Source organism: Trypanosoma rangeli, assembly GCF_003719475.1.
Source record: "Trypanosoma rangeli strain AM80 chromosome Unknown Tra_15.4_contig_00167, whole genome shotgun sequence".
NCBI lineage: Eukaryota > Euglenozoa > Kinetoplastea > Trypanosomatida > Trypanosomatidae > Trypanosoma > Trypanosoma rangeli.
The window spans coordinates 4447-29261 of NW_021705909.1; the positions used below are offsets into that span (position 1 = coordinate 4447).

Here is a 24815-nt window from a genome sequence, read left to right on the forward strand (position 1 = left end):
CTTCTTCTTCTTCTTCTTCTTCTTCTTCTTCTTCTTCTTCTTCTTCTTTCTTTCTTCTTTCTTTCTTTCTTTTNTTTTTTTCTTTTTTCTTTCTTTCTACGTGATGTCTCCCATTGTCTCTCTTTGCTTGTCTGTTGCTTGCCTGCCGCGGGTGTGGTGCGTGCATCCGTTCCATGAACAGTCCTCTGCCTATTTTCGTTTATCGCCCACACCTTGACAGGTCTGCCGACATCAGTGTGCACGTCACGTAGGAAGCTAAGTATATATATACATCTGCACTACACATACACGCACACATTTTTAGGGATTTGGTCGGACGTTGCAGTACAGCAGGTGGGGTGGCGGACATCGAAAAGAGCGAGAGTGGGAGTCATTGCGTAGTTCCCTCTCTCTTGCTCCCCCTCTCCGCGGTAGTGTGTGCTTTGACGGTACGGTCCGGTGTGTGACGGGGGCATCTGCACCTTGGGTGTGGCGTGTAGGCGGCAGCACGCGCACCGGCATATCATCTGTTTGCGTACGCCCACAACCACGTCGCGCCTATGGGCGGTGACCCTTTAGCTGTCTCTTTGGATCAGCCGGGCGCCGCACCGCCGCCGCCGCCGCCAGGGGAGGTGGAGGGACAGCAGCGGACGAAGGTAAACCGGTTGAGTGCGACCGCAGGGGATGCGGAGGAGACGAGAAGGATTCTGGTGGAGAAGAGGCGCATGACGGCGCCGGTGGGGGGCGACTTTGCCCCAGAAGTCAAAACAGACAACGCTGCATGGGGTGGAGACATGGCGTCCTCACAGCGTGCGGCATTTTTGGCAGGGGTAAGGGTCTTAGATTCCACGTCGGTAGAGCGAACTGCGGCGGGGTCGTCGTTTGGGGGGGCGTCGGTGCCGAACTCCACTCGCGAGTCGTCAAGCAGTGAAGGTAGAGACCGCAACCTCCACAGGGAAAGCAAAGAACATGAGAGTTGCAGGGTGAATGGCAGAGGCGGGGACGGGGTCATCGCTAACGTTGCGGCAGAGCGGGAGCGGCACATCTGCCACGAGGATGCCGACGAGAGCAACAACAGGAGCATAAACACTGGTAACAGCCGCAACGGCAACAACGGTGGAGCCACGAGTGCCCCGCCGCTGTCCTCATCCTCGCGGCAGTTGACACCGATAGCCCCTTTACGCCTGAATGGTGGTAATGCCAGCGATGCCAATGATAACAACACCAATAGCTGTAATGAAAAGCATGTCGGAAGCGCGGCGGCGCAGGTTGCCCCCTCTGCCTATTCGTTACTTAGCCCAATGGGGCGGGGGAGTTCATTGAGACAATGCTCACGCTCACAGGGCGAGGCATCGCAGTCGACGCGTCGCGTCATCGGGGAAGACTCCCAACTGCCGGCGGCGTGTACCACGTCGCTTGAAAATAGGTTTCTGACACAGCCGGGAGAGTACCAGTTGACGATGCCTCAAGTCCTGACGGTGCTCCCACCCAAGCTGGAGCAGGAGGAGAATAGTGCGCGGCAGGAACATTCCACCCGGGCGTCCCTCACCACTCCGGTGCAGCGGCAGAGGACCGGGCTGGAGGCGTCCCTTTTAGAAGCACAGCAGGTGAAACGGGTCTATCCGCTTCCCGCCGCTGTCTCTGTGGAGGGCACCGCGCCGCCGACTCGGTTGCTGGACTACGAGAGGGATGAGGATATGGTCTCCACAAATAGTCCAGCGGCAGTACGGGCCAACTCGTTTTTGAATGTGGTGGCGGGGGGCCCACTGATCTCCAGACCCCTGGACAGCGATCAATCGTTGCGACGGAGGCAGCCGACCTCCACGACATCGGGGCAGCCGATGGCAACTACCAGCGACGGTCAGAGTAGCTCGCCGCCGCTACGGCGAATTGCCTCTATCAAGGGTCTTCCTGCATTGTTGCAGAATGGCCCCAAGGAAGTTGCGGTTGACGCCTACGGATTAGAGCCGCAAGGGCGGACCTTGTCACAAGGAGCAATGCCGTCGGTGTCAGCGCCAGATTCATTCCCGCGGAGGGGTGGTCTGCCGCAAGACGGGGATTTGCTGTTGCCGAGGAGCGCCAGTAAGGTTGTCGACCCTGCCAACAGCGATAGCTTCCCATGCGGAAGCCCATTTCGTGAGAACGTTCTTGCCAATGGAGCGCACGCCGTCCGCGCTTTTTCAGGAGGCCCAGAAGACTCTATCGGCGCCAGCGTGACTATATCCCTTCACGAAAGCGGCACAGAGGACGATGAGGCGCCGGAGGGAGGTCCAGAGGAACGGGGCATGCGTGGTGGCAGACAAGAGCTCACGAGCGAGCAGCAGTGGCTGCAGGTGCCGGCCCTGTTTTGCCTTGTTTTCAATCTCATCAGGCTGCATGAGGCGGGGGTGTATCAATTAGAGGGAGAACGGGAGCGGGAGGTGAATGAGATGCTGGAGGACCCACACACAACAGTAGCGCCGCATCAAGCTTCTTTCTCGTCATCGGACTCGCTGCAGCACGTCTACAGGCAACTGTCGCACACGTTTTATGAGGTAAATGGTGTCCTGCTGAACCCATACCTCACCTCCTGGTCTGACGCCAATCTTCGCAGGTCGGTGGTGCAGGTTGCGAGGGACTGGGAAGTGAGTGGACCACGCAGTCAAGATTTTGGGGCGTCCTCCCTGCGTTTGCTGGACATAGTCTCCACGGACCGCACCGGAAAAGTGACGCCGACGTTGCTGTGTCGCGTGTGGGGCTTCATTGGCACGTATCGCCTTTCGCCACGCTTCATCTGTGGCATGCTTGTGACCGCATTTGCCCTGCTGGTGGTGCTGGGGTTTCTTGTCAGCCTCGGAAGCGACTACCTTGTCGCGCGCGTCGTGTTGACAGTGGTGATGGCCCTCGCAGTGTTGGTCTTAGCGGGTGCGGGTGCGCTCTTGTTCAGCCACAACGCCGTGGCGGACAAGGTGCGGGATTTTTACTTTTTAGGGATGCTGAACGACGTGGCGTACGTGATGCGCGACCTTGACGTCAACGTGGGCGAGTACGAGAACGAAGACGAGGACGAAGCCCTGAACTCTGTCGTGCAGCGCACGAGTGCCACGGTCTCTGCCACGCGAATTTCGTGGCACGAGAGCCTTGCGCACGACGCAACCCCCCTGCAGCTCGGGGAAAACGCAGCGCAGGAGGAGTGCAGCATCGCCAGCGGCGGCATCGCGAGGCACCCTTCCTTTTTGGTGGCAGAAGCGGCAAGCAACACCAGCGTCCCCGATCCTCGACGTTTGGCTTTCGCAGGAGGCGGTTTAGCGAGGGAGAACTACGGCGTTGGAGGAGGCGATTCACCCGGAACCCAGTCGCTGGGCGACGGCAGGGGCGGGACGAGTCGACATAACCATCTGCGGCAGCCCCAGCAGGGGCAGCACGGCTGCTTGGACGGGGGCCAATTATCTGGGGATCGACGCCACGACCTCCCCGCCCCACGGCCTGAGGAGGCGATGAAGGAGATGATGGTGTGCAAAACCATTGATCTAGACGCCCAGGCGGCGCAACCCCCTGCCGTGAAAAACGCGGGGCCCTTTCCACTAGGCCTCAACATGGCGACGCCACAACAGGCGTCGCCGTCGTCGGGGGGTGCGGCATCCATCACGCCTACGTCGTCAGCTTCCCCCGCCCAGCTGCCGCTCTCGCTGCGGGTGATGCGGGATGGTCTCACGAACAGGGGCCTCGACGAGGTTGCCATCACCGCGCTGGTGTACTGCCGTAGCAACACCCTCACGGTGGACATGTTTGACATGCTGTGGAGTTGCAACTTCCTCATCCTTCAGCGCAATACACTTGAGGCACTGGACGCGGCCTTTCATCACGGATTGGGGCGGTTTAAGGTGTTCCTGCTGCACGTGCCGGACCTGGACGAGGCGCAGCTGCGCACTGCCCTTGCCTGGTCCCAGAGGGAGCGTCGCGCGGTCTTCTTCTTTGCCTCTTTACCCGGCGCAATGCCGCCAGAGGTGCCCTACGCGTTTAGGCTCAAGCTTCCCCTCACGGCGCGGGAGGTGGAGACCATCCAGCTCTCCGGCATTGGCGTGGATGAGGAGATAAACATCAGTAGCGTGCTCCGTTTACCCAGGCAGTTTAAGATGCCGCAGTACACGCTGGGCCGCCGCCTCGGTGGTGGGGCGTTCGGGAACGTGTTTGAGGTTGAAATGGAGTCGATGGGCGCGTGCTGTGCCGTGAAGCGCATGTATCTGCGCGGGGATCGCGAGAAGGGGGCACACGGAGACGATAGCCAACTGAAGGAGATTGCGCGGGAGGTGGAAATCATGAGTTCACTGAGTCACCCCAACATTGTGCGATACTTTTTCTGCGAGCGTGACGGCAACTGTGTCTCGATCTTCATGGAGCTGTGCAGTGGGGGGTCGCTGAGCGAACTTATTGTCTCCGGCGGGCTACGTCGGGCGGAGGTGATAAAGCGCGTGCTGCACGACATCATCTCCGCCGTGGCGTACCTGCACGACAAACATATTCTGCACCGTGATCTCAAACCAGAGAATGTGCTCTTCTGCGGTGGCTGCGCCAAGGTGAGCGACTTTGGCACGGCCGTCTTCAAGCACGGGGACTTGACAAACGTGAAAGGGACAGTTGCGTATATGGCACCGGAGGTGCTGCTGGGGGAGACGTACGACAAGGCCTGTGATGTGTGGTCGTTTGGCTGCATTGCCGCGGACGCCCTCTCGGTGCCGCTTGTCAACCGCGCGCTTGGGCTGCCTGAGATGTGTGAGCTGTACCGACGCATGCCCCTTGACGCGACGCTGGAATTTGATTGCGACGAGCCCACCGTGCGTGGGTTTCTGGAGCTATGCCTGAAGCGTGATCCAACGAAGCGGTCCTCCGTGCAGGAGCTTCTTAAACACCCGATGCTAAAGGAGGACAACGCTGCAGTACATCGCTGGCTTGTGACGTGCGCGGAGCGGCGGGGCGGGCACCAGGCAGACAGCATGTTACACGGCTGCAGCGACGCCCAGGACGGGTTGCGGATTGGCTCGGCGAGCGTCGTTTCGCTGCTCTCGGCAGATGTGCTGGGCCCACGCTGTTCGTCGTAGCGGCCCCCCCACCCCCACCCCCTTCTTCTACTGGTGGGCCGCGGCGCACACGCACGCTTCTCAAGTTGCGAGAACAAATGAAACACACAAATACACGCAAAACAACAACGGAATAAGAGGAAAAAGTGGGTTGAGTTGTGTGTATGTGTGTGTCTGGGAGGCAGGGGCGCGGAAGCTGACAAGACGTAAAATGCGGGTGAACGAGTAGCGGGCGAGGCATGCATCACAGGCATCAACTCGCTTGTGGGGAGCGGCGAGAGGCAAACACACGCACAGTGTAGAAGGTAACGTACATGTGCGTGCATGTGCTGGTGCGGCAAATATATACCACCACCACCACCACCACCACCTCGTCTTCCTTTGCTTTTTTTTTTGCACATCATCACTGCACTCTTTATTTCTTTCTCTATTTCCAAGAAGTATCGCGCATGCACATATGCATTTACGGAGTCACGCGGATACATTACTAGTGTGCAACATGGATAGCCAACATTCTGGGTAGTGTAGGGGAAGAGCTTCAAAAGGGTCAACAACGAAATTTTGGCAGCATGAACCAACGCTCTTGTTTTTCTTTTCCCTTTTTTTTTTTTGTTTTGTTTTTTCTTCTATTGACGATTATTACTATTGGTGCTGTTGGTGTATATATATATATATATGTGTGTGTGTGTGTGTGAGTATGTGTTTTTGGTTTTATTTTTACGGATTCATTCCCACTTCCCTCCCAAACATTGTGTATATACCTCTATGCATTTGTCCGCGTCACTCATCCTCTCTCACGCGCACTCTTACTCTCTTTTTTTTTTTTTTTTATTCACTCTCCCGCTTATTTGGTACAAATTACTACAGTGACTGCTCTTGTTCCACGGCCGCAGCGGAGTGGTGTGTGTGTGTGTGTGTGTGAGGGTTGGGGTGGGGTGGCCCCACCTGCTCGATACATATGGTTGTGCGCATGACAGCTGCTCTTTCTCTCTCTCCTGCTGCTTCTTTTTCCTCCTCTTCCTGCGCTATGAGGTTTTAGCTTTGAAGCAAGTTCCGTGGCAGGACTGCGGGTTGCCGGTTAATGGGGTCCCCCGTTGTCACGAAGGCAGCGGCGGCGGCGGCAGCGGCACCTTGGCGGGGCTCGGCACAAACAACGCCCGTGACATCACCGCAGCGGCAACATGGCAGTGGGGGGTCCGTCCCGCGGCAGCAAAGCAGATGGCCTCCACCGCAGCAAGGCGTGCGGGATGCGGCGGGATTACCGTCACCGGCATTGGAGGCCCACGGCCGCGGTAAGGGGCTGCTGTTGTTCCCCAGTACTGCAGCGACGCCGCGGCGGCTAAGCACCACCATGAAGCCGCGGCCAGAGACAACTACAACCGTAGTCGCAGCTGCACCATCGTCGGTGTCAACGGCACTGGCACACTCCTTCTCGTCCTCGGCGCAGCATGTGCTTCCGCTGCATGATCAGCCTGCATTCCGCACAGATTTGGTCCACCGCACAGTTTTTGTATTTGGCCTTCACACCGTTGAGGAGTGTCGTGCGCTGCTGCAGCTTCTGCAGGAAAATTGCGGTCCTATCGCCGGCGCCTTCCGTACCGCCGATCTCACATGCCAGCATGACACGGCCTTCTCCACGTCCTCGTCGTGGGGGGCAGGGATTGTTGGAGGTGGGTGCGTTGTTATTTGTGTGGCTTTCTACCGCGCTGAGAGTGCCTGCATGGCGAGGCGCCTTGACAACACCGCCCATGTCTACCAGAAACGTTTCCTGGTGGAGAGTGCCGTGCGCTTTCAACACCTTTCAAGCCTCCATGAATCCATGTCTGTCTCCGCCGCCGCCGCCATGCTTGCCATGCCGGGCACCCCACAACATGAACGACTGTGGCAGCTTCTCTTCTCCCCGACGATAGGTGCAGCGACGATTGACTGGCAGGCTGCCGCCGCCGCGGTGGGGCGTGGCGAGGCGCTCTTGTTGAAATCGACTCCACCCCCTGCAGGGCTCGGCGGCGGCGGCGCCGAGGAGAATGCCACCACCAACATGGGATTTCTCATCCACCGCGATCATGAAAGTAACGGTAGATATCACACGCATCTCGGCTTCCGACCCTTGGCCACAGTTGGGAGGGATTCCGCAGGCGGCGGCGTCCTCGCCGGTGGTGGGGAGCCGGCGCGGAAATTTGACTTTGCGATGGACCTGACGGGCACATCAGCGTCAACGGCACCGGCTACTACTGCAGCGTCGACTATGCCGACTTCCAAGGCCGCTACCGCCGCTGCCTACCCCACCGGGTTTGCCACAGACGCACTTGGCCGCTCCAACACCCTGCAGCAGCAGTACTACATCACCCGCTACGAGTCCTCGGACGTTCCGCTCTTCTCGTTTGCTGCCCGGCTCTTCTCGTTGGTGCTGAGCCACATTACCAACCGGGTGTCGGGTGCATCGTCTGGGGGGGGAGGTTTGTACGGTGAGGCGTACCTCCCTGCACCACTTCGCCAACGCGTGGAGCGCGTCGACGGCCGATACTACGACACAGCCTCCGCCACTGCAGCATCCACCACGAGTGCTCCAGTGGCAGGTGATAGGGGCGTTGGCGGAGCTGGAAGAGACGTAGGAGCACACAATCCTTCGTTTGCGTTGGGCGAGCAGACCACAGGGACGGCGTATATTCCCCGCATGCGATCCATCGGCGACTACGTAATTGCCACACTGCCGTTTGCCACCCAGTTACTCACACCGCTCTTTCGTGCCGGCGGTGATGACGCGCCTCCCGACAACGGCCATTCCACCGAGGGGAGCAGAGGCGGTCTGGGCAGCGTGAATGACGCCACCAGTGGCGGTGGCGTTGGTAACTTCGGCAGTGACCCCACCGGCCCTGTTGAGGGGCCTAGTGACGGCGGGGTGGGGTTTTACAGGGGACACCCGCCACACACCACGGCGTTCGCGTCACGGCGGCGCAAACGCCCCCGTGACTTGACTGGCCTGGGCGATGGGGAGACGGGTGAGGCGCTGGCCGCCGATAACATGCTGCGTGGCATGGGCGAGGGATTTGTGTCTCTTCAGCCGGACACGTTGGCAGCCCTCTTTCCGGCCACTGCGGCCACTGCGGCGGCGGCGGTGGGTATCAGCGACGTGGGGGTGACCTCTACTGCGAGTTATTGCAAGCGCGACGTCGCGGGGGCGAGTGGCGTCTCCCTGGCCAGCGCATCGCCCTCCAGCACCTCCCCGACACCGCCAGGTGCCACCATCGACGCAGCGGCCAGCAACGACGCCGTACGGGCGTACTTGACGGAAAGCATTCGCCTGCGTTCGCTTCCTTCCCGCGACGCCGGCAGCGTCCCAGTGTCCGCCTTTGCAGCGACACCGGCGGCAGCAGCAACAGCGCCGCCGGGAGCTTTGAGGACAACACGGCCCCCACCGCCGCCAACATCGGTCTGGCAGGGGTTGACGTCGCCGCTGGAGTGGGGCCGTTGGCTTCGCCACGCCCGTAATTTCTACGACCGTTTCTGCTGAGTGCTGGGCGGCGGACGAGGACGGCGGTGGCGCTGCCGGCGTGCTCAAGTGAATGCCACTCAGCCCCTATATATATATATATATATATATACTTTGCTTTTCGTCGACGGTGGACGAGGCGGTGGGAAGGGGACGAGTGGGTCACGAACACACGACGTGAGAAGGGGGGAGGCAACGCGAGGAGCGAGAGTGGGAGGAAAATAGAAGCGAGGGAACGTAGAAAGGAAGCAAAGAAGAAAAGTGAAAGAAAGAAAGAGAAGAAAATAATGGAAAAATAGGCAAATGCGTGCATTGCGCCACAGAGGCAAGAGAAACAGAGAGGAGGGGTATCAGAAACAGACGCTCGCGCGCGGGGGGAGGGGAGGGGAGGAAGTAACCCCGGGCAGCAGAAGAAGTTGCGACTTACGGTGGCGGCAGGGCGAGAGCCACGCGAAGCGAAAGGAGGGTCTGACATTATCGGACGTTTCATGTACATCGCGTGTAGTCATGCTACATTAGCTCACGCAGAGGCGTAACTAACTGTGTACGACTGTGCGGGGTGGGTGGGTGGGGGTGCGGTTTCAGAGGGAGAGGGCGGGGCGTCGCCTTCTTGTGCCCCCCTCCCCCACCGTGCGAGACTCCATGCATTAATGCACAGCTGTAAACAACTTTTTTTGTTTTTAAAAAATTATGGTTCTCGGGCATGTGCGCAGTCATCTCATGCGTGTTCCTCCACTACCCGCTTTGCTTCTTTCCTCTCCTCTTTGTGTGTCTGGGAACTTCCTCTGCGTCTCCTCTACAGCGCCACAGCCAACTAAAAAAAAAAAAAAAAAAAGAAACGAAGAGGAAGCGAAGGCAAAGTAAAACAACACCAACAAGACTGACAGCAGCAAGCCAGAAATGCCCAGCGTCATTGTTAACTGCACCTTCAACCCTCCGGTGCTCTCCATCGTTGGTGCGCCGCTGCGCCAGGAGACCCTCGACGCCCTCGAGAAGGTCCTTCCGTGCTGCACGACGACCAGCCAAAACAGCCTGGGCGCCGCCGTTGGCAGCGCCCCGAAGTTTATGCTCGTTAACAACCAGCCGAACACATGGCGCCTGTCGATTGGGCAGCACTACTGCGACCAGCGCGGCCGCTGCGTCATGTTCGCGGAGATCATCAAAGCCCTTCACGCGGAGGGCTGGACGCTGCGCACCACGAGCTCTCACGAGTCTGGCAACGACAAAGACGTGGCCCGCCTCTTTTTCTGGCGTCCCAGCTGAGGCGAGGGCACCGTGTGTTGGCCTGTCACTCTCTCCCTTTCCGAATGCAATCAGGCGGATGCGAAAAATGGAGGAAACGGTGGATAACGTCATGTCAGTCCTCTTTTACTGTGCGTGCACGCCTATTTGTGACACACACACACACAGTAGTGTGCGTGTGGAGAGAGAGAGAGAGAGATGCGATGAATGTACGTAGACCTGGGAATGTAATAAACCGGAAAACCGAGAATCTTCCTCCCTCCTTCCGCTTGCGCACAAACGGGAGGCAGCAGAAACGAAAACCAACGAGGCAGAACACCGTTTACGGAGGGGCCCACAAACACAGCGAAAATGAGCGTGAGCGAGAGAGAAAGAAGAATAAAGGGAGGGGGGAGGGGGAGGGATCGCGTCCCTGCAGTAAGGGTATGCATGCCTGCGCGAGTATGTTCACATCTCTGTACGGATGCATGCATGCTCGTGTGTGTGTGTGGGCCCTGTGTTGTGCGGTTGCATTGGGGCCGTGGTGGACAGTCGCGCGGGGGGCCTGTGGGGTCTGCGCGGCGCCACCCAAACCGACAGGAAGAGGAAGAAACGCACCCACACGCATATGTATAACTAGAAATGCGTTCGGCGAAGCGGAGGAGGAGGGAAAGGAGGATTGAGTGAAGTGTAGGGAAGAAACGACGGAAGAGGACCCCCTTTTTTTTTGTGGTGTTCTTGTGTGTGTGCAGAGCCGTGGTGCCTCGCGCTTTTCATATATATATTTTTTCTTTTTTCTCTTCACCGGCGTGTGCGGGCGTTTGGGTGTTGTGAGTGATGCCGCAGCCATGCCGCATGCGACGGGCCGCAACACCGTGGACGCGGAAGTAGGGGCCAATAAGGAGCGCTGCCGCACCACGCACGGCGTCGCAGGAGGGGAGGCGGGAGGCGACGCCAGCGACAAGGCGGCAGCCACAGCGAGCCCGCAGCGGCAGCCTCAGAATGCCGGAGGGGACTCAAATTGAGGAGTGTGAGGCGACTCTGGGCCTGCTTCTCACCATCACCACCAGCACCACCACCACCGCCGCCGCCGCCGTGGTACGCCGACGTTGTCGTCGCCGCAACACCCGCGACGCTGGAGCGCCCCACGGCCTGCTACTGCGGGGGCCTTGTTGTGCGAGCTGCATCCGCGGCAGCAGCAAACACTACCACCTACGTCTTGAAATTTAGCGCATTTGGTGGTCGTGGCGGGGGACGAGGAGCGTATGGAGGTGATACCGTGCTGCACGTGTACCCTCACTAGCTTCTGCATTGTTACCGAGCATCAGTTGGCGATGCGGGGCATGTGGATTCCTGCGCTCCGGCGGGAGTGATGCTGGCGGACATGTACAAGACGGCCTGCGGCTACACCGTCTGCGTTTAGCCTCCCATGCACTGACGCCAACCTCGCTACACATGCAAAACGTTGTTGTTTCACGCGATGACTTACAGCGTTTACCGAGGGGAGCTCAATGAAGCATGTCGTGTGGGGCACCAATAAACAAAACAAAGACGATGAGATGGAGGGACACACACACACACACAGAGAGGGAGGGAGGGAGGGATAGGAGGGCCATTGCCCCCATCTTTGAGGGGAAACGGAGGGAAGACGTCAAACACCTACCCCCAGCTTTTTCCGTCTCAGCAGTGATGGTGACGATTGGGTGCATGTAGGCTCACACTGCTGCTCCCTCTCGTGCTCCTCCGTCTTTTGCTTACATTTTTTTTTATCCCCGTCACTACCTCTCTCTTTTTTTTTTGGCTTTCTCCTGGAACCCGTGTCTGCATGCGGTGACGAAGTGCATGCACCACCATTCTGCACGCACGTGTGTGCGTGGGAGTATTCTCTTCTCCCCATTCCCGTGCTCCCATCGTCGCACATGTTTTTTGACTGTTCGCTGCAAATCATTTTTGTTTTGTTTTATTTTCTTTCTTCTTCCACCGCGGTGGGTTCTGTCTGCCGTGTTGTCTTCCCCTCCCCCCTCTCTCCGCGTGGACGCCTGCTTTGGAGGCGCCTGGCGCAGGCAGGCAGATAGACAGAGAGGGCGAGGGAGGGAAGGAGAGAAGGTAAAACGATTAGTGCACGTGCTTTGCCGGGAATGACGGAGACCGACGCAAAGGAAATAAAATTGTCCGAGGTGGCGAGTGTGGGGGACGCGCCGTGCCATTGTGAGTGCACGACGTCAAATGTGCGGCGCATGTATCTCACGCTGCGGCTGGCGGCCCTCTTGCTGTGGCTGCCGCACTGGCTGGCCTTTATGTATGTTGCCGCTACCACCGCCACCGCCACCACCACCGCCACCGTCACCGCCTTGCTGTACGTGCTGGCCTGCAGCCTTGCCAGCATCGCCGTGACGTACTACATTGCGGTGTATACGCAGTGCGGGGAGTACCTCGTGATCAGTGCGTGGCTCTTTGGTGTGCTGCGGGAGGAGGTGTTGGCATTTGCGTTTCCCGACACGGTTGCCATCCCGCAGAGCAGCCGGTCCACCTTTTTGGCCTATCCGGCGGTAGCGGGAGTGATGATCGTTCACACGGGTGGTGGTGGCGTCGTCGCGGACGACCGCAGCGGCAGCGGCCTTTTGTGGGTCGTTGTCTCCATGCTGCAGGGCATCATTGGTGGCATCCTGTGCAAGATGAAAGACATCGATGAGGACCGGTACTACCCCACGCACGCCATTGGGGAGCGACTGTACGTCGTGTTGCCCTTCTGCACAGGGCAGTGGCTGAGCTTCATCCTGCGGAATGGATGGAGGGGAATCGTCGTGGAGAACCTCACGATTTTGCTCTCCCTCGCCATGGTGGGCTACTGCGTCATTGGCTACAAACTGCTGAAGCAGCACACTTCGCTTAGACGAGGGGACCTGATCGGGTTTGTGGATGAGTTTCTGACGACCCCTTTCGGCGTCGTCTTTGCAGTCATACTGTTCGGTAGCATCTTTGTCACCGTGCTGGCCATCCCCTTTTTGAAATCCCTCTTCTCACTCAACGCTCTGGTGAGTTCGATGGGTATCGTTTTGGAATTTATTGTCTACGAAGTGGCATAGACATAAAGTGCAGGGATATTATATATACAGGGATAGAGACCGACGAGTACATGCCTGCCTTGAATTCCAAACGGGAGCACCTGGACTCGCTTTCTCTGTGTACACGTGACTAACTTGACCGTGTCTGTGGGAGAGAGAGAGAGAGAGAGAGCCTAAAAAGGCGGAGGTGCATGCATTCAGTATAGCCATGGCTGTGTAACCCCTCTCTACGCGTTGCGTGTATGCATCTGCTGCGCTGTCTATGCCGGTGGGATGACGATAGAAACAGGCGTGTAAGAAGTGGGCCGTGACTTGACTTCCGGTAACTGCCAGGGATAATTACGATTAGTATTATTTATTACTGTTAGTATCATTTGCAATATAACTCCTCTACTCTCTTTTGTAGTGGTAGTTGTTGTCAGTGGCTCCGTTTTTTTTTTTTTTGTGTGTGTCTGTACCCCGCACTTGGCGCGGGTTGCGGAGACGTCGGTACGCATCTTTGCCTGTATTTTGCACCTTCCTGCGTTATTAGTATTATTATTATTAGTTTCCACTGAGATGTGCACAGTACACCTCACCATTAACCCGGCCCCTTCCTTTCTTCTTTCTTCTGTTCTTTAACTTCTGTCCGTGTGTGCCTGTGGATGTGTGTCCTCCGCGGCCTCCTTCATGTTTCTTTCTCTCCCTCTCTCCTTCTCTCCCCGTCGCTGCTGCTACCGCAGTGAGGTGGCATACGGCGGTCCACTGTGGCAGGCAGCCCGGCACACACACAAAGCGACCGCTTCTGCAGTTGCAGCGCCAGCGGTGAAGAGACGAAAAGCTCCCTCACCCCCCTTCCTTGCGGCGGCGGACGCAGGCCAGCTCATGACGTACTTCACGGTGTACTACGGCAACAATGAGGCGATGATGTTCAACGCCGAGTGCACCACCGGCTCGCTGGTAAGCCGTATGATTGAGTTACTTGCGCCACACACCAGCGGCTACACGCGACTGGAGCTGCTGCCAATTAACTTTGTGCTGGAGCAGTTTAAGCCGCCCACCAGCTCAAACGCGGCCTCGCGTGGCGGACAGTCATCACACGACGCCACCAGCGATACTGCCGCGGGCGCCGGCGTCGCGCAGCCAGGCACCCTCAGGTCCCAGCCCTTCACAGGCATGATTCCGTTTGTTGGGCTCGCCACCCGCGCGGTGGAGAGTTACGCAGACGCTGTGCTGGGCGGTGTGACCACGGCGGTGAGTTTCGCGTTGCCCGCATCCACGTCGGCGTCTTCCCACTCCGCCTCCGCGGGCGGTACCTCAGCTAGTGCGGCGTGCGGCGCCGCCCCCATCATGCCGTCGCCGTTGCTGCAAAACGCCTACGTACTGCTCGGGTGCCGGTATCATCCGCATCATCAACCCCAGCCGCCGGCGCCGTGTGAGCGGTTCAGCGCGGTGGCCGCCCTCAACCTCCCCACACCAAACCTGACAGGGAACAAAACTACACCCATGTCACCGCGGAAAACGTACATTGGTGACGGCTTTACGACACAGCAGCAACTGGCCACGCTCCACCGCGCCCAAATTATCGCGGCCGCCCCTATTGTGGCGGTGCCTCTCAACCGTGGAAGCGTCTGCAGCACCACCGCTCCCAGCGGTTTGGCGGCGGCAGCCTTTGCACAAGGCGGAAGCCCCATCGCGGATACCGGCATGCTACTGGTGCACAACAACGGACTCTCCCTTAGCGGTGATAGCTCAGCCGTCTGGCGCAGGAACTTTAGCAACTACCTCACCACGCTGCTCCTTCCCCAAGCCGGGGAGGCCCCTGGCAACGCCGCCGCCGCCGCTACCGTTTTGACAGGCGATGCCGAGCGCCAAAAAGAAACAAAGACGACTATGGACAATTCCCAAGGTGATACCGACACAGTGGTGAATGCGGTACTGCTCCCCTCTGCCGCCACAGGCCTCTTCAAAACCCCCATGCCCCCAATCGCCGGCTACGACGTTCTCTGGCGAGGGACGCGTGGGGAGCACATCCGCCTGCAGGACGCCCTTGACGAGCGCGTCTTCACCGACACCGACCCCAAAAAGAAGAAATCGAAAAAAAAATGAGAGCACGACGAAACAACGTTTCAGGGAAGCAGTCACCTGCAGAGGGAACAAAAAACAAAAAAAAAGCTGCAACGCAACTAAAAAATAAAAAGCAAAACAGGGAGAAATCATGTACACCACAACAACCTACAGGCACCAGCGGTGCTGGAAACACGCAAAAACACAAAAATAAAAACAACAACAACAATAATAACTACAAAACGCGCTCGCAGAACAGTGTGTTTCATTTCTACTACGACCATTCTGCTTTTTTCAAAAAACTAAAAGAAAAACACCTCCGATATGGCTTCTATCCCCTAAATTTTTATTTTCTCTTCCTCCCCTGCTGCGTGCTCTCGCTGCGCCCGTCCGGTGGCTGCCCGACAGGAGCGTCTGGACCGCGAACAACAAGCGAGCCCCACGAAGGCCTAAGTGACAATGACGCCGCGCCACGTTCTTTGCGTGCTGCTCTTTGCCCTCTGCTGCACGTGCGTGTGGGCCACGGAGCAGATGCCAACTACTGGTGGTCAAGGCACCACAACGTCCACTGACACCACAACGACAGCGAAGACAGCGACGCCGGCTGCGAAAGCGCCTGAAAAAAAACCTGAGGGCACGACGACGACGACTTCGAAGGCACCCGAGCACGACGGGAGCGGCCTCGGCGGCGCTGCTTGGGTGGGTGTGCGGTTGCTGCCGCTGCTCGGTGCGGTGGTTGCCGCGGTGTGAGGAAGGCGCGGCGGTGCGTGCGCTGTCGGTCTGGGGTCTCGCTGTGTGCGGCCGCTGTTGCCGCGCGGGAGCACCGGGTGGCGCCCTCGCCGTGGCTTTCCTAGAGCTGCATCGCAGGTGCGGGTGTCTATGTGTATACGATGCCGGGATGTACATGCCCGTATATATCTTTGCGTGTGTTTGCGGGGCTCAGAGCGTCTCCCGCAGTGCGTTTTCAGTTTGTCTTTTTTGGGCGCGACCGTCCGTCGGGTGCTGCGGCCGCCGTTGCGCGGTGTGGCGCAGTGCCCGCCGGCCCTTTTTGCGGCGACTGCGTGCGGATGTGCGTCTTTTCCCGCCGTCGTCTGTCGCGGGTGCGCCGTTTTTTTTTTTTTGGGTTTCGTTCGTTCCTTCGTTGTGCGTTGACTGTGCGTGTGCTGCCGCGACGTGGATGTTTCGTCGTGTTTGGTGTGTTTGGTGTGTTTGGTTTTTTTTTTCGGTTGTTCTTTGTTGAGGTTGTGTTTTTTTTTTTCTCGTTGCAGTGGTTTTGTGGTGGATGTGATGAGTGGCTTGGTGCGTTTTCAGGAAAGTGTTGATGGGTTTTTCATGCCTTCAGCGTCGGTGTTGGCGGGGGATGATATATCGTGTTTGTGTGTTGTATGCGGCGGCGTTGGCTGTACGGTGACGTTGGCGGCCGTTGGCGACTTGGATGCAGGGGCGCCTCCCGGGACGTCGTCGTTGGGGGGTGTTGGTGCCGCGGCGTCGGGCGTGTCTTCTGCCTTGCAGGGCGGTGTGGCGGGGCCCTCACTCTTCTGGTGGTGGAGGCGGCCATTGACGTGCGGTGTTGGTGGCGATGCTTCTGCGCAGCGGCTGGAGCCGGATGCGGCGGTGGCGGATGCAGTGCTGGGTCTCACGGTGTCAAAGGCGAAACGGGAGTTGGCGCGAGTATATGCCATGTACGACGCTGCGAGGGCGGCGCTGATGTGGGCGGACGCCGTGGCTGCCGGCACGTGCCCGTTGGTTGGGCGGCGCGATGGGGCGGGGCATGTGGTGCTAATACCTCTGGAGGAGGATTGGGCAGAGGCGGTGCGCCGTGGCCTGCCACTGGTGGTGGTGTTGCGCTTCACGCTCTGGGCGTACGCCTTGCGCGGCTGCCGGCGGCATGGTGGGGGCACAGCTGACATGCAGACGGCGCTGCCGCTCCCACAGTTTGTTCCGGGCGTCCACACGGATCGAGGTGACTGGCTGGAAATGCTTGCGTTGTTTGCGCCGCCTGACTACGCCGCGGCACTCCTGCAGCGCGCGCGCAGCATCTCAGGCAGTCGTGATTCTGCGGATGTTAGCTGTAAGGAGTCATTGTTTTTGTCGTGGCGCCGTACGGGCCCTCTGCTTCCAGCCGCAGCCTGCAGTGCCGCCGCTGCGGAGGACGCTGCAGCAGCTGCCACAGCGGCGTCTGGAGTGGCTTGGACGAACAGCGCGCGGCACGGCGCCGTGCATCTGCGGGCAACCCTACGCCCGCCGCCCACCCCAACGCAGGTGTTTCTCTTCCACGGCGAGTGGCACGTCTTGCACCACCTCGAGGGCGTCGTGCGGTGCACGTCGGAGGTACTAGTAACAGCAGCGGAGACGGCGCGCAGTACCAGCGGCGAGGGAGGCGTTGAGTCAAGAGGGTCGCCTTTAGCCACGCTGTCGCCCATTGCTTCACGTGTAGGCGCAGCCGTTGAGGACCGTGGTGATGCCCCCCCCACTGCAGCTCAATCCAGGGCTGTGGGTGGAGGCACAGCTGCCACTGCTGCGTGGCGGCATGAGGGGGTCCGACAGCGGTGCGTTGAGCGGGGAATGCTTTGCGGCGGTGGTGGGCGTCATGCAGAGGCTGGCGACACTGACAGTAACAATGATAGCGATGACGTGGGTGCAATTGTGGACTACGCGGAGGCGTTATTGCTGCCCGTTATCTCCGCACAGGCGGCTAACATGCACGCATCCGTGCCGTGCGGAAGCCGAGGGTATGTCAGAGGGGCGATTCACGATGACACGAGTGACGAGAAGAGTGGCGGCTGCGAGGGTAATGGAGCGACGACTACAGCAGCCGCAAACGTCGTTCACGGTGGGCTGACGCAGCTCAGCACGTTTGTGGGAATACCGCGTGAGGGCGCGGCTGCCACAGCGGCCCTCCCAGAAGCCTTGACCGCCGTGGGTGGCGGGGCTTTTTGTCTCCCGAGGTCGGTGGTCCAAAGCGAGGAGGCCTTCCGCGTGTTGGCGTCCTGGGGCTTCGTCCCCGCTGCGATGGCTGCTTCCGTGCCTCTTTGGGGCGGTAGTGAGGCGAGCGCGTACGACGTGGTGTCCCGTAGCCTGCCTCTGTCAGCCTTTACAGCGCGGTTCTGCGGTGACATTCTTCAACGTCGTGGCGTTCCCGCTTCTCCGCCTTCTTCCGCATACATCGACGACGACGGCAGCAGCTGCTGGTGGCCGCTCGGGGCTCCATCTGACGGCAGTGGGGACGACGCAACAAGTGACGAAGACGACGACGTTTCCGGTCTGGCGTTGCGGCAGCTTGGCGTCTTAGGCAGTGCAGCTCCACACCCCACCGCGGCGCCACTTCCCCGGCCCCTCGCATGAAGGACGATGGGGATAACATCTTAGAGACCCTGATAGCGAGAAAGTGAAAGTGAAAGTGTGTGTATGTCTTTGTAGGTGCGTGTGCCGCTGGCCAGTTAGGTTTTATTACGTGTTTTGACTACGTTTTTTTTTTTTTGGGATTACTGTTCGGGCGCGTGTCAGGTTCGATTGTGTGATAGAAGTTGCTGTGATTGGCGTTGCTATGCATCTGGCTGTCATACACACACAGGGGATGTGTTTTTTTTATTTTGCCGTCACCTCCATTGCCTTTGGCTGTGCTTTTGTTGATGCGGTGGTTGCATGTACGCTTCTTTTTGTTTTTGTTGTCGTTGAACAGCCGAAGGAAATGTTACGTGTCGTGCGGGTGCTGCGCGGACCCGGCGGCGGGGGGTGGCGGTCAAAGCCAATTGGCGAGCTGGACCGCCGGGGTCGCTTCAACCTGGACGAGGCTGCGGCAGCTCTTGAGCTTGACCCCGCCTACGTTGCCGCGCTCTACAAGCCGCTGCATTACACCTTCGCCGTGCGGGGCCAGCACTACCCGGCGGAGCAGGGCCGCGTGAGCCGCCCAGGCTCACTTAGTTGCTCACGGAGCCGTATGTTTCCACTGTACCGCCGCGACAACCGCTTGGATGCGCAACTGATGCGCCTGAGTCGCCATAGCGTCTCCACGGAGTGAGAGGCAGCGGCGGTGATGGAAGGTGTGTATGCATGTGTGCGTGGGGGGACGTACCTGCGTGCGTGTATTGGTTGGATGCAACCGACATATATATCTGAAGCTCGCAACTTTTTCTCCCTTCCTCCCTGGCTGTCTTTCTCTCTGACTCTGTGCCTGTGTGCATGCTTGTGGGTGTGTGGAGTTTGTGCTCTTCTTTTTACTCTTCTCTGCTCCATATTTTTTCTCCTCGCAATGCTTGCTTGTGGATGTGCATGGCGTAGCAAGCCGTGGGTCTCACGCCCACCCTTTCAGGTGGTTTTTCACCCACACGCAGAGGCACACTGCGCTGGAGCGTGCAAGTAAGGGAACAAAAAAAGGGTTCCAGACACACACACACACACACACACACGCAAGTGTATCGTTGTGTCTATATTTGTGCATCCTTGAAGTGTCAGTGCGCTGTGATTTGAGAGGATTCAAAAAAAAAAGAAAAAAGGAATACATATATATATATATAAAATTCCTTTTGTTTTCTTTAAAGTTTTAAGTTTTTTTTTTTTGTTAAAAAAAGTTTTTCTAGTGGTGTTTCCTCCCGCCGCCGCGTGTACGGTGGCCGCGTTGTCTTCACCCATCGATGCCGTCCGCTAATTGGACTGCCTGCTTTTCAGAGGCGTGTGGCGGAGGATACGACGCTTCGGCCCGACACACACACAGAGAGGAGGAGGGAAAGCCAACAGAAGCAATTTCGCGTGAGTGCTGCCCCCGGGGCGAAAGAGACGCGCTTTGTTTTTTTGAAGCATCACTCAGCAGCGCGCGACTGCAGGGAGCAGTGGTGACAGAACAGGCCCGTAGCATTTCGCATGGCGGCCAGGCGGGGCTCACGCCCCTCTCCCTCTCGCCTGTGTCGTTGCCCACGCCACGCATGATGGAGGCTGGCGACGGCATCGAGGCGGCGTCCCAGCTGAGGCGTCATATTGGGGCTGTGGCGGGGTTGTCGGGGCGGGGGGGAAAAAATGGCCTGGAGGAAGTACCATCCCTTTCCCTCTCTGGGCAGCGGTCGCCCGTGTCATCTGCGCGGCCGCACGACATTGAGCTGCCTGCCACCCTCGCATATGAGGAGACAAACGGGCAACATGGGCAAGAGGCGCATCAGCAAGAGGCATTTCCGCTGACGGCTTTGCGGTATGTCTGTGAGCAGATTGGGAGGGTGCTGGAGCGCCAGGAGACCTCCTTTCGCGAGCTGGACGCCCGTGTCTCGCGGCGAAACTCGTCAGCATCGCAGCTGTGGCCCGAGGAGAATCCGCCGGCGCAAGAGTTTCAAGGGGAGTTGGTGGTAGCGGACGATGCCCCCGCCTCACCGCAGGAGAGGGGCTTTTCCTGCAGTCAAGCTCGCAGCGAGCGGCAGCAGCAACAGCGGGAGGAAATGGCGAACACCACGCTGGCTGTGAACCAAACGACACGGTTCCTTGCATCCCCCCGGATGCGCTCCGTCACGGGTTGCCGGCCCTTTACCGCCGCTCCTGTGTCCTCCTACGAGATGACGGGGGAGGAGGAGCGGCTGGTGCTGGAGCAGGCGCAGCAGCAGGAACCGCAACTGCAGCAGCGCGCAGAGCTTCATGAGTCCGTGGCCGGCGTAGCTGTAAACGACGCCCAAGACGTCATTACGCTGCATCCAAATGTTAATTGCCTCGTTTTCGATGCCTCAGCGACGCCGTGCCCTTCGCTTTCGCCATTCTCAGCATCGATGAAAAGAGGGCCGTTGTTGCCCGTAGCGGTGCCCATCTTACAAATCGAAAGTATCTCAAGCGTTTCCATCTCCCCCCTCTCCCGGCCGCTGTCTGCATTTGAGGAAAGTCCAACCTTTTCACGAAGAGAGGGCTTTGCGCTGCAGGGGACCTCGGCCCAATTGCAGTTGCCAGTCCAGCAGATGAGCGTTGGCGCCTCGCGGGGTGAAGCCGCGCCTCGCGTACCTCCCACCTCTTTCTGTAGTTGTGGTGTTGGGGAAGGCGTCGCCTCGATAGGACACACATGGAGTGCGCCCGGTGTCATGGACCTAAGCTTTAACCGGACCCCGAAGCACTCCCTCAACTCCAGCCCATCCTACCAAGCGCAGGAGTCGACCTCCACGCGAAACACAAGTATCAGCAGCGATGTCGTCCTGGCGTACTCCTTGAGCACAGACTCGCTGGCTCACGGGCCTACTGAACAGGAGTGGGGCGAAGAGAAGATGCCGTCTCCACGTGGTGTGGCAACTGCAACAGCAGCAGCAGTAGCAGCAGCGGCATCAAACACCATACCAGCGTCTGGAACAGCGTCCCGAGAGACCCTGCTCCCAGTTTATCGAGTGCCGCCTGTACAGACCATGCGTCGCCCACCAACGGTGCCGCAGCGAACTGTCCCGTTAGATGTCCCTATGCGTGATGAGGAGGTTTGCAACTCGGACGAGGAGGCGCTCAGTGATGCGTTCAGTGGGGAGGAGCTAAACAGCAGAGTCAGCGACGGGGAAGACGACGAAAAAGGCGACGGAGACGCTTGGATGAGGCAGTGGCAGGTGCATCAGCGCCTTTTTTGAGCCCTCGTCGTCGCGGTGGCGGAGCCCGCTCCATCACGGAGCCTGTGCCGCCTCCAAGCGGCATAGGCGCAAAGAGGATGGGCTGTGGGACATGTTTTCGAGGCTGCGGGAGTTGGAGCAGATCCGCATTAGCAACCACGAGGCAGTGGAAGAGCGTGAAATGCAGAGCCTCTTCTCTTTGGAGTCGAAACTCAACCCACTGGAGACGTCGTGGATGGAGAGCGAGGTGAGTGAAGGAGGAGGAAGCATACCCGCCGGCCGGCGACGGTGGCGCCGTGGTAAGGCGCGCACAGAATCATGGGAGACAAGCACGCCGGTGTTCTCGGCAGCGCCAGCCACCAACGGCACGGTGGCTTGCATCAGCTCGAGTCAGGACCACGACGATCACGCTAGTGGGAGGCGGGAGGCGACCATAAAAGTGCGGCAGCAACAGACACGACATGAAACAGAAGATGCGCAGCAAACGGCGCTGGAGAAGGCATATGACACCCAGCACGCAATGCAGGCGGACGCGGTAAACGGGAGGCAGAATGGGAAGGGACGGAAACGAAGCAGCAGCGGTAGCAGTGGGGATTGGAGCAATGATGGTGAATGGATTGACGGCGGTGAGGTGCCATCAGTCCCCTTGTCGTCTTCAGGTCTCGCAACGAGCCGTGCGAGGCGAACGGGTGCCTCTGCCACGGACGTTTGCGGTGCGAGTGAGACGAAGTCAATGGCCCCCCGCGACAACGCGAGCAACACGGATGGGGAAAAGTCTCTGCTCTGCTCTCCAGCTTCGGGGGTGTCGGCGACGGACATATTCGCGTCTTCTATGCGAGGCGACAGGGAAGACGCGGTGGTGGCGGCGGGAGGCGAGCAAGGCGAGGCGGAGAGCGCGGTTGCCCACCCTGACACGCCCAGACCCTCCAGCCCCCTCTTCCCTATTCACCTCAAACCACGCCCGCAGTCGCACAAAAAGACACCCGGTTCCGCGGCGCTGCCGCGTCGACACAACAATTTGGTAGCATGGGTGCGAAGCACCTCTCGCCGCCGCTGCGAGGAGGCCATGATGCAGTTCATTGGGGGAAACGTGGCGTTCCTCTCACAGGGCAGTGGTGGCGGCGTCCAGGCGCCGGCTCCGGTGGCGAAGAATGATGACGGCAGCGTGCACCGCCGCCGGCGAAAAGTGGTGGTGATGAGCAGTCCCGGTAAAGCCGAGAACGCATCACTGCGGCATGGAAGAGGCACGAATGACGACGCAGGCAGGAACACGACGACGACTGGTGGTGGTGGTGGCGGCGACGGCGACTCGACGGGAGTGGCAATCGCCTGCACGAAGATGGTGGCCACGGCAAAGGCGGGGGCAGCGGGGGCAGCCATATCTCCCACGCGAGCTGTCAGTGCGTCTTTTGGGCGTAGGTCATGCACTGAGGCGCCGTGTCACACCTCCACCCCCGCCCAGCATGTTACACCTAGCCGAACCTTGGCGTCAGCATCTCTCACGCTGTCGTCACCGGCAGCATCTCAGGCAGCAATGCAGCAGCCGCTGCCGCAGCCGTCGCCACTACGGGTGGCTGCTGCTGCTGCTGCTTTGTCCGGCCTGCACCCACACAAACACTTCCACACGGAACATTCAGCGGTCATGGGTGTCAGCGCGGAGAGACGCACGCCGGAAAACCTTTCCCCCACACGGGGCACAAAACCAAATCTCACCCTGACGGCAGCAGCAACAACAACCGCGGTGACAACAGCAAAAAAAGCAAGAACGGCAGCGGGGACATCTCCCACAACATGTGCCTCGCGTTTTTCAAGACATAGCCACAGTCACGTAGGGATTAACAGTGGCATGCTTGCGCAGCAGCACTGTTTATTGTACTTGCACAATTTTGGCCAGGATATCCTTTTACAGCCGACGTCTAATTTGCATTCTGGTATGCTGCCGTTAGAGAAGTGGCGTTTTCGCGAGGGAGGGCGCATGGTCTCGGGGGGCTCGGATGCCTCTGAGGAACAGGAATGTGTGCAGTGTGTTGCACATGGCACTAGCGGACTCAACGCCCCACTACTTAGCTGTGGTACCTCGCTAAGCACGAATGAGCCGTCCACACCGCCCTCACAGCGACAACGGCTACGCAGAGGCAGGCGTGAGACAACAGAGGCGTCGCCGACGGGCATTGCCGCGCGTTGGAAGCAGCGTCGCGCGAATACCGGCGCTAGACCTTCTAGTAACCACGCAAAGCGTGCGTTGGACCACACCACCACGTGTGTGCCCGGCGCCGGCAGGTGTGATGTTCCGGAATTCGTTGAGTTGTGCTCCACGTTCAAGGGGGTAGAGAGCCTGCGGGCTGCGCACACACCCGAAAAGGCCTCGCCACCGACGGTGTCCACGGCGGCCAATCAGCAAAGGCCGCGCGTTACGAAGTTTGTTGTCGCTGCATGCGGCACTGAGTCGGTAGCGTTTGCAAGCACGGTAGCCCTGCAGAGTTCGATGCCGGGGGCGGCATCCACGACCCACTTTCCCCGTGCACTGAAGCGTGTGAAGCGGACGCCTGCTTTCAGCTGCGGTGGCAACCAACACCGTACAGAGACGGTTACGCCGACAGCCACGCGGGTGTTTTGGCGCCCGGCAGGCGGTGGCTGTTAAGTTCAGCCCCACCCCTGAGGCGAACGAGCCATCTCCTCCCGCTTGGACACTGACCGCTGCGACATCCCACCACGCCTTCTGCGCCTGTCCATCGTCTGCCCCATTTTGAGTGTACCTCGGAGAGGCGGTTCTCATTGCTGTTTTTGTCATTATTATTATTGTTGCTGTCTATTTGGTGTCTCCGCCTTCCTTCCTTGTTTTTTTTTTTCTGTAGCAGGTTATGCACTGTTTACTGTGCGTATTTTTTTCTTTCTTTTGCATTTTAGGTTTGGTGCTTATATGCTGCGGGATGAACCTATGTAGACTCCGATGAATGTTGTTATTTGGTTAGTTTTTAGTTGTGGTGGTTTGTTTGTTTATATTGTACCTTCTTTTTTTTTTTATTCTTCTTCTTCTGCAGCTGCAGCTGCGTCGTCCTTGTCTGGGTAGCCGTGCGAGGAAAGGGAAGAGGGGACGAGGGGGCCGTGACCCGCATGCGTGTGTTTACTGACAAGAGACGTAAAAGGGGCGGGGTGCTAAAGTGCAAGTTTTTTATTGTTGTTGTTTTCTTCGTCTTGCACCCTCCCTTTCTCCATCCATCGCTTCTCTCCTCTTTTTTCTTTTGTTGTTGTTGTTGTTGTTTTTTTTTTTGGTTTTTGGTGCATCTTCCTCCATGGCAACACACGTCCTTCCGTTTGTTTTTGTTTGGCTGGGCGACCTGGGCCTATTGCCTTCCGTCGAGGTACGACCGTCGCACCTCATGTGGGCTGCCTGCTTATCCCCTCC

The 24815-nt window shown here is 58.8% G+C and overlaps 9 protein-coding genes and 2 pseudogenes across 9 annotated transcripts, besides 28 other annotated features; all 11 read left to right on the forward strand.

Annotated features, from left to right (window-relative positions):
• Positions 1-59: a microsatellite.
• Positions 60-61: 2 nt separating this feature from the next.
• Positions 62-96: a microsatellite.
• Positions 97-261: 165 nt separating this feature from the next.
• Positions 262-298: a microsatellite.
• Positions 299-539: 241 nt separating this feature from the next.
• TraAM80_05248 (putative protein kinase) lies at positions 540-5057 on the forward strand (the record flags this gene model as incomplete). The annotated part of the gene is made up of 1 exon (XM_029382137.1): positions 540-5057. The coding sequence occupies one exon, from the start codon at positions 540-542 to the stop codon at positions 5055-5057; it is 4518 nt and encodes a 1505-aa protein (XP_029238060.1).
• A 326-nt stretch (positions 5058-5383) lies between these two features.
• Positions 5384-5407: a microsatellite.
• Positions 5408-5619: 212 nt separating this feature from the next.
• Positions 5620-5662: a microsatellite.
• A 34-nt stretch (positions 5663-5696) lies between these two features.
• Positions 5697-5713: a microsatellite.
• Positions 5713-5739: a microsatellite.
• A 77-nt stretch (positions 5740-5816) lies between these two features.
• Positions 5817-5850: a microsatellite.
• Positions 5851-5869: a microsatellite.
• A 64-nt stretch (positions 5870-5933) lies between these two features.
• Positions 5934-5957: a microsatellite.
• A 160-nt stretch (positions 5958-6117) lies between these two features.
• On the forward strand, positions 6118-8547 carry TraAM80_05249 (uncharacterized protein; the record flags this gene model as incomplete). The annotated part of the gene is made up of 1 exon (XM_029382138.1): positions 6118-8547. The coding sequence occupies one exon, from the start codon at positions 6118-6120 to the stop codon at positions 8545-8547; it is 2430 nt and encodes an 809-aa protein (XP_029238061.1).
• A 67-nt stretch (positions 8548-8614) lies between these two features.
• Positions 8615-8638: a microsatellite.
• Positions 8639-8765: 127 nt separating this feature from the next.
• Positions 8766-8810: a sequence feature (GA-rich).
• A 532-nt stretch (positions 8811-9342) lies between these two features.
• Positions 9343-9365: a microsatellite.
• Positions 9366-9395: a sequence feature (A-rich).
• A 31-nt stretch (positions 9396-9426) lies between these two features.
• Positions 9427-9789, forward strand: TraAM80_05250 (uncharacterized protein; the record flags this gene model as incomplete). The annotated part of the gene is made up of 1 exon (XM_029382139.1): positions 9427-9789. The coding sequence occupies one exon, from the start codon at positions 9427-9429 to the stop codon at positions 9787-9789; it is 363 nt and encodes a 120-aa protein (XP_029238062.1).
• A 160-nt stretch (positions 9790-9949) lies between these two features.
• Positions 9950-9967: a microsatellite.
• Positions 9968-10830: 863 nt separating this feature from the next.
• On the forward strand, positions 10831-11179 carry TraAM80_05251 (hypothetical protein; annotated as a pseudogene).
• A 135-nt stretch (positions 11180-11314) lies between these two features.
• Positions 11315-11331: a microsatellite.
• Positions 11331-11359: a microsatellite.
• Positions 11360-11885: 526 nt separating this feature from the next.
• TraAM80_05252 (uncharacterized protein) lies at positions 11886-12833 on the forward strand (the record flags this gene model as incomplete). Its single annotated transcript, XM_029382140.1, has 1 exon — positions 11886-12833. The coding sequence occupies one exon, from the start codon at positions 11886-11888 to the stop codon at positions 12831-12833; it is 948 nt and encodes a 315-aa protein (XP_029238063.1).
• A 130-nt stretch (positions 12834-12963) lies between these two features.
• Positions 12964-12984: a microsatellite.
• A 163-nt stretch (positions 12985-13147) lies between these two features.
• Positions 13148-13187: a microsatellite.
• A 150-nt stretch (positions 13188-13337) lies between these two features.
• Positions 13338-13358: a microsatellite.
• Positions 13359-13676: 318 nt separating this feature from the next.
• TraAM80_05253 (uncharacterized protein) lies at positions 13677-14900 on the forward strand (the record flags this gene model as incomplete). The annotated part of the gene is made up of 1 exon (XM_029382141.1): positions 13677-14900. The coding sequence occupies one exon, from the start codon at positions 13677-13679 to the stop codon at positions 14898-14900; it is 1224 nt and encodes a 407-aa protein (XP_029238064.1).
• A 46-nt stretch (positions 14901-14946) lies between these two features.
• Positions 14947-14997: a sequence feature (A-rich).
• A 58-nt stretch (positions 14998-15055) lies between these two features.
• Positions 15056-15102: a microsatellite.
• Positions 15103-15211: 109 nt separating this feature from the next.
• On the forward strand, positions 15212-15629 carry TraAM80_05254 (mucin TcSMUGS; annotated as a pseudogene).
• Positions 15630-15983: 354 nt separating this feature from the next.
• Positions 15984-16008: a microsatellite.
• A 137-nt stretch (positions 16009-16145) lies between these two features.
• On the forward strand, positions 16146-18203 carry TraAM80_05255 (uncharacterized protein; the record flags this gene model as incomplete). Its single annotated transcript, XM_029382142.1, has 1 exon — positions 16146-18203. The coding sequence occupies one exon, from the start codon at positions 16146-16148 to the stop codon at positions 18201-18203; it is 2058 nt and encodes a 685-aa protein (XP_029238065.1).
• Positions 18204-18435: 232 nt separating this feature from the next.
• TraAM80_05256 (uncharacterized protein) lies at positions 18436-18879 on the forward strand (the record flags this gene model as incomplete). The annotated part of the gene is made up of 1 exon (XM_029382143.1): positions 18436-18879. One exon carries the CDS (start codon positions 18436-18438, stop codon positions 18877-18879), a length of 444 nt encoding a protein of 147 aa, XP_029238066.1.
• Positions 18880-19240: 361 nt separating this feature from the next.
• Positions 19241-19270: a microsatellite.
• Positions 19271-19356: 86 nt separating this feature from the next.
• Positions 19357-19375: a microsatellite.
• A 117-nt stretch (positions 19376-19492) lies between these two features.
• Positions 19493-21430, forward strand: TraAM80_05257 (uncharacterized protein; the record flags this gene model as incomplete). Its single annotated transcript, XM_029382144.1, has 1 exon — positions 19493-21430. The coding sequence occupies one exon, from the start codon at positions 19493-19495 to the stop codon at positions 21428-21430; it is 1938 nt and encodes a 645-aa protein (XP_029238067.1).
• A 91-nt stretch (positions 21431-21521) lies between these two features.
• Positions 21522-24050, forward strand: TraAM80_05258 (uncharacterized protein; the record flags this gene model as incomplete). Its single annotated transcript, XM_029382145.1, has 1 exon — positions 21522-24050. One exon carries the CDS (start codon positions 21522-21524, stop codon positions 24048-24050), a length of 2529 nt encoding a protein of 842 aa, XP_029238068.1.
• Positions 24051-24366: 316 nt separating this feature from the next.
• Positions 24367-24415: a microsatellite.
• Positions 24416-24417: 2 nt separating this feature from the next.
• Positions 24418-24446: a microsatellite.
• Positions 24447-24642: 196 nt separating this feature from the next.
• Positions 24643-24687: a microsatellite.
• The last annotated feature ends 128 nt before the right edge of the window (positions 24688-24815 follow it).